This window comes from Zingiber officinale, chromosome 5A, assembly GCF_018446385.1.
Source record: "Zingiber officinale cultivar Zhangliang chromosome 5A, Zo_v1.1, whole genome shotgun sequence".
Taxonomy (NCBI): Eukaryota; Viridiplantae; Streptophyta; class Magnoliopsida; order Zingiberales; family Zingiberaceae; genus Zingiber; species Zingiber officinale.
The window spans coordinates 87,888,158-87,894,484 of record NC_055994.1 but is presented as its reverse complement, the minus strand read 5'-3'; the positions used below and the strand labels follow the sequence as shown (position 1 = coordinate 87,894,484).

At 34.3% G+C, this 6,327-nt stretch overlaps 1 protein-coding gene across 2 annotated transcripts; it reads right to left on the bottom strand.

The window, feature by feature from the left end:
- Positions 1 to 676: 676 nt before the first annotated feature.
- LOC121980877 (uncharacterized protein At5g08430-like) lies at positions 677 to 4,833 on the bottom strand. 2 transcript variants are annotated; one of them, XM_042533141.1, is made up of 11 exons: positions 4,646 to 4,832; positions 4,409 to 4,562; positions 3,747 to 3,826; positions 3,313 to 3,503; positions 2,146 to 3,043; positions 1,916 to 2,037; positions 1,739 to 1,798; positions 1,533 to 1,583; positions 1,301 to 1,371; positions 1,053 to 1,192; positions 677 to 968 (listed from the first exon to the last, which is right to left on the bottom strand). In XM_042533141.1, the coding sequence occupies exons 2-11, from the start codon at positions 4,498 to 4,500 to the stop codon at positions 898 to 900; spliced, it is 1,776 nt and encodes a 591-aa protein (XP_042389075.1). In that variant the 5' UTR covers positions 4,501 to 4,562; positions 4,646 to 4,832; the 3' UTR covers positions 677 to 897. The 2 variants fall into 2 exon arrangements, 1 of the variants encoding a protein (XP_042389075.1); XR_006111672.1 differs by lacking the exon at positions 677 to 968 and having other exon boundaries at positions 1,058 to 1,192; positions 1,533 to 1,579; positions 4,646 to 4,833.
- Between the last annotated feature and the right edge of the window lie 1,494 nt (positions 4,834 to 6,327).

Here is a 6,327-nt window from a genome sequence, read left to right as displayed (position 1 = left end):
TATATTATACTATTTTTTTATAAAAACGGCTCCGGTTAAATTAAAATTATTACAGAAAAAAAATATTTTGAAGAAAAATTAAGATGAGTGATTTTTTATTTTTTTTCAATATAAAAATGTGTTTCATAATAAAAAAAAAATTGATGTTACTTTTTTTTAATTTTTATCAAAAATATAAATATTAAACATAGTAAAAAAGGGCATTTAAACAATCTTATAAAGCATATAACAAAGTAACATTACTAAAAATAGAAAAATATTTTTTTTTAAAAAGTAAAAGTTTGCATGACTTAATCCTTGAACTTATCAACTCATTATTTTTTTTTAAAAAAAAAGCCAATTAAAGGGAGAATTGATTTCTAAATTATATGAACAAAAACATCTGATCATGAAACCATCTTACCGAATTTCTTTTTGAGAAAATAAATTTGTAGAAAAACTTCTTTAAATTATTTTAACTCTTTAAATGCATCATTAAATCTATTAAAAAAATCAAAATCCATTACAATGCAAGACAAACCAAAGGTGGTTTAGAACCGGCTTACTTACCTCTCTATGTCTTGGCATGTTGCTCACTTTGCCAAGTGACATACACACAGCAGACTGAAGCGGTAAGGATATGATTTCACAAAATGGTAAGAAATATAGTCAAATATCAACTTTCTCCTGAAACTAATTGAACTAGAAGAGTGACCTTTAGCTTCTGATATCACCATTAAATTTGAGTCAGAACATAGTGTAGATGTCATTAGCCCAATTGCTCAGTTCCCACCATTATCATCATTCTGAAACAGCAAAATATCACACAGTATAATGTGAAGAAAAAAACAAAGGTACTGGGAGCGGGAGCAATCATTCCAAAAAATTTGAATGAGAATTGGATAAGGCAACACTCGGTTAGTCTTCAACTTCAACAACCTCACAGCCAGTGGCCATGTCAGATTTAGTAGTTTCCACTGCTTTATCTTCTGCAACCCAAAAAAAAAAACAGATTCAACAATATTCTTACGTAATGCAGGTAATGCACAAAGCTAAAAAATCAATGAGTGAACCTTTCTTTTCTGTGATAGGACTCTGGGTGTTTCCTTCGAATGGTTGGGTATCAACAATCACTCTCGGAATCTCTTGAAGAAGACGCTGCCGCTCAGCAGATGTTTTAAGCTTCTCTCTTTGATCGATATATTCAAATAGCGTAATAACCAGAAGAGGTCAAGATGAAACAATGTCGTTACATACATTTGTTCAATGCAGATAGTGCAGGTTGTATGCGTGCATGTATATGAAATATTTTGAAGGATATTCTCTGCGCCATCCCTTATCATTTGCTCTATCTATTAATCTTTGTAATCTCACAATCTCTTTATCTATCCACTGCAAAAATTAAACCAAAAACAAAAAAATCAGGTGCACTAGTAGACAAACAAAATGAATCTTGCTATATATGGAAATGAAGAGTTTAGATACATCATGCAACCATTCTGAGCTACTCCAAAACTATAACCATTGCACACTATATATATGGAATGACATACATGATTCATTCTGTCGGCGTGAATACTAATGATCTTCTTTTCAAACTCTGCCTGTAAAAACAGTAAAACTTTGGTAAACATTGCTCAAAAGGATGAACATTGTACAAGAAGTAATTAGCACAATTTTTTATGCCAAAATTTAGACTCGGAACACAATCAACACTATATAGTCTAATAAAGATGTAGTCTAATAAAAGAAAACTTACGACGGTGGATCTTTTAAAGAGGCCTTTATTAGCCAACTGGCACAATTCTTCACATTCTTCCTACAAATGAAATTATGCAACCATTTTACTACTGCCAAAAGATTTCCCACAAACCAAAGTATATATGCATGCATTTCTCAAAGCTAAAATCCTAGGAACCTATTGATATCTTCATACCTCCTCAAAATCATCTTCCGATAACCTGGATATCTGAACATCCTTATGAAAATTAGAAACACAGAGAACAATGTCGGTGAGCATTTCTCCAATCTTGTACGTTTCTAAAGACTTCTTAACACCTGTTGTAGTAGTTGGATGATGATATTCATAGAATAATAATTTTTTTTCTAGATAATTTTGAGATATGTATGAAAAACATTAAAACAAATACATGATAAGTGACAAACCTAAAACCTGACCCAGTTTGTACATCTTTGCTGGTGTAAACTCAAAATCCTTGCGATCAAGCTTCACCCTCACAAAACAGCCAGTGACTTTTCCATCAAAAGTGTCAGGGGTTTTAAGAAGTTCTACAAATAAAGATCTCTTCAAATAGACTGCATTTATGTTCTTCCCAACTATGGAGGCATAACAAATTTCAGGTGGCGCAAATGCATTCTTTTGGCAGCTCTTCGGATGCCAGTTAAGATTCTTGTTCTCAAATGGCTTTTTTTCCCTCTTGCATCTTCTAGTTGAGTGATCACCCTCTTCTGAACTGATAGATAATTCTTCATCTGATTCATCTGTTGCATAGAAATGATTCTCCAGCATGCTGTATAGTTTGTAATACTTCACTTTTTTTTTTCCAAGCAATGCATATAGTTTATCATCACATAGTACAGCAATTTTCTTACTGGAGTGTGGATCAAAAAGATTGTTTTTATGTATGTAATCTTTTATAATTTCATTTGCATCCAACTGTGTAATGGGTTCTTCTGTATCCTTCCCAACCGAAGTAAGAAAATTGATAAGCTCAGTGGAACCCCAGCCAAGAAACACTCTTTTCTTTGACTTAGGCCTTGCTAGATGTTTTCTTGGTCTACCACGACCACGTTTCAGATTCACAAGAGGTGATATATCATCATCATCATCATCATCTGCTTCATTTTCACAAGCATCATATCCTGCATCCTCTTCAGCAAGCTTATCTGAGTCAGATTCACCCGTTAAATGTTTGCCTCTTTTAAGGGCAGCATTTGCTGCCTGAAGATCAGCCAATGTCAATCCCTCCTTATCCTTTATTATGTCCCAATATTCTTTAAACAAGAACTCATAGGTCTCAATATCTTTAAAATCAACCTTTTCCTGAAACAAGTAAAGTTGGAATTCAGGATAGGAAAAAGACATGAGTAGACATGCACACACATTGAAGCAATCAACATGCATTAACCTTTTTTTATGTTTTCCATTTATCTAATATGTAAAAGTGCAATTGAGCAATGGATTAAGTTGTTAATTCTCAAGCTATAAAGTATAAACAGCTGAATTTTTTGGAATAGAAATAGACAATCAGTTTCAACTTGAAATAAAGGAATCCCAGAAATAGTCAAACAGGAATTTAAGTATTTACATACCCCATCTGAATCGACAGCTATGTTCTCCTCTGCTAACATAGCTATCTTTAAGCAATTAATGCAGAATCCTTTTGTCCTTTTTTTGAATTTCACAAACTCAGCATCCTTCAAGCAATGTCGGCATACAGAGCTTGGGCAGCAATAACATTGAAAGGCAGATTTCTTTCGGCAGATAAAGCAAGAGTGCCAATCTGTTAGATAGATAAGTCAATACACGACTGATATGTCAAATGAAAAGGGAATAAGGATGGTACAAGCTTCTAAAATGGAAAATAATCAATATACCATATCAGAAACTCCATTTCGAGAAGTTCAACAGAACATATTTAACAATAGGTGGTATTATACCATCAAACAGCAAGTTTTGTTATAATATTTGCATGATCAAGACAGCAATTGGGGGTGGGTAAAAGAATCAGGTTTTAGGAATGTACCACAAATCCAACTTTCTTCGGACTCCAATATTGAGGGTTCCTTTCCAACACATTCAGGATGGTAAGATTTAAGACAATGCCTAGAAAAAGGGAAATACAGTTTAGAGCATATTCAAAGCAAAAAATGGCAGCTGAAGTTAACTATAAACAGTTCCACAAAATCAAGGAAATGTGCTGAACAAAAAAACTAATAGTTACGTATATATGAGACAGATAGAAATGACAATACAAAAGAAGCGGTAGTCATACCAAATATGTTGTTCATGGTAGAATTCTTATGGATAGCAGGAAAATGAAGAAGCACAACACATCATATGAAATCAATAAACCAGAGTTATCTAACAAAAAAAAAACTGCAAGGAACGGTTTTGGTACCAGAATGGACATTTCTGATGCTGTGATAGCAATTTTCGTGAAAAGAGCTAAGAGAAAAGATTGCAATGTGACTATAACTCAATCAAGGACATACACTAAGAAAAAAGAATTGTGCTTCGTTGACCAATCTACAGCAGAAGATTGCCACAGGTAAAAAAATGCTTTTTTTTTTTCATAAAGAAGGTCATACAGAAACTGTCATCACTCATCAATGATCAACACGAGGAGCTGAGAATTTCAAAGAAAAGAAAATTAAAAGTAGCAGGAAACCGAAATCGAGAACCCACTTGAAATCGCAGACCATGAGATGTCCTCCGTCCTTACAGACGAAGCAGTAGTCCTCCGCTATCTCCTCCTCAGGCACTCGTTTCCTCTTCATCTCGCACCTCCTCACGTCAATCCCCAGAATAAACCAACAAAGATACTCCAAGTCTATAACACCTACAACAAGTGCCAAACTTCCAGAGTCAACAGAAACCAAGATCAAAAACCCACATTGAAGTATCGGAGGCTTAAGAACCTACCTTCTTGATCCAAAAAAGGGAATATTAGTTTGCGAGGTACAGGCAACACTCCGCAGCTGTATAACAGATTAGGCAAAGCAGAGATCACGATCCCACGAATTCTCTGCGCGCGAGGGATGATGACGGAATCGAACACCTAACGAGGAGATCGCCGAATCGACGAACACTGCCGTTATTTTCCATCCCTTTCTCGTTTAAGAACTCCGAAAGCATCGGCTACCCAACGAGGCAGTGACGAATATGAACCGTTGGATGGAAAAGGAACGTCTCGGATGAGACGAGCTCTTCTCGGAAATAAATGTGATTTGTGACAATTATTGTTTCGAGGTCCGTAAATATATTATCATTAAAGTAAAAAAAATATTTTTATTATCCTTTTAAATTATATTTTAACATATTTTAGCCAATCGTTCTTTTACGGAAATAATTTTAGTTTCACTTTATCAATCTGTTTATTTAATTTACAAATATTTCTTAAAATATAAGCTTGATTAATACTTTCCATTTAATTTAAAAAGTAATATGGAAAAGAATATTAATTGTTTGAAAAACAAAACCTAAACCTACCTTAATTAATTGATTGTCTTCTTAAAACGGGAAAAAAATAATCATTGTTTAATTTGTTTTAAAAAAATATTCACTAAAAATTAATTTGTCAAAAATACGCATGGGAACATGCCGTGTCATATGATATATTGCTATTATCATATGTAGTGTCAGATGGCTGACAGAAGCATCAAAGTACCATTCGAATTTTTTAACCTTGTGCGATTTAAATTTTGCTACAATTCAATTAGTCAACTTACTGTTGACCTTTGCTACCTAAGTCAACACCAATCAATACACATGTATTTAGTAAATGAGGCACGTCAATTTACGGACAATGCCCAACCTTTATATTCATATACAATCTGAATATTACAAAAGGAAAATCATAGTTTATACATAGACTCAGACTTCTGAATACCCCATGTAACTCATGACTTATACATAAATACCAACAAATAAGGAATAAAGCAAATAATTATCGAGTAACTACTGACGTTTTTTAGGATCAGGATTAAACTCGTGTCTTATCCAAAACTGCCTAAATTGTCTGAATGAATCCCATAACCATTTGCCCTCATTTAAATTCTGTCAACACAAGTCAATGCAATAACCAAAGTTCAATGACTCCTCAGTACTAAGTCTTAAACTTCTAGCACTTGTCTTTACACATTCACTCAAGTGTGTTGAGTCTTTATGCGCTTAGCCAACTCGAACATGCCTTTGTTATACCACAAAATCCGGTTCAAGGCACTAGTCCATCATGATGTGCTGCGCTCACACCATGAACTAGTTCCAACCTTTTTAGGGTCTAACAAACCACCCCCCACTAGAGGAATTTGACATCCTCATTGAAACCTTAGACTGAGATTTACATTTCTCATACTTGGCAATTTCATCTTCAAATTGCCATAAATTCACGTTTTGGATCCAAACAACATCTTCTTGGGAGTCGCCCACTCACTGGACTAAGTAATCAATTCTCTGATTTTTCTTGCTTTGGCCCAGAACTTGGTCATCAAAGATTCTTTCAACTTTTCGATCAAACTCATATCGAACAACTGCCAGTGCCCGACTTACTTGTACTCGTGTTTGATTATCTTCTCTGAACTTCTTCAGAAAACTCACATGAAAAG

Bases quoted from the DNA above. Each gene is read 5' to 3' on its own strand.
- LOC121980877 (XM_042533141.1), bottom strand. From the start codon at position 4,500: ATGAAGAGGAAACGAGTGCCTGAGGAGGAGATAGCGGAGGACTACTGC. The intron at 3,504-3,746 runs GTACATTCCTAA...TCTATCTAACAG, and splicing joins CGAAGAAAGTTGGATTTGTG to ATTGGCACTCTTGCTTTATC. The intron at 1,584-1,738 runs GTAAGTTTTCTT...CTGTTTTTACAG, and splicing joins TCTTTAAAAGATCCACCGTC to GCAGAGTTTGAAAAGAAGAT.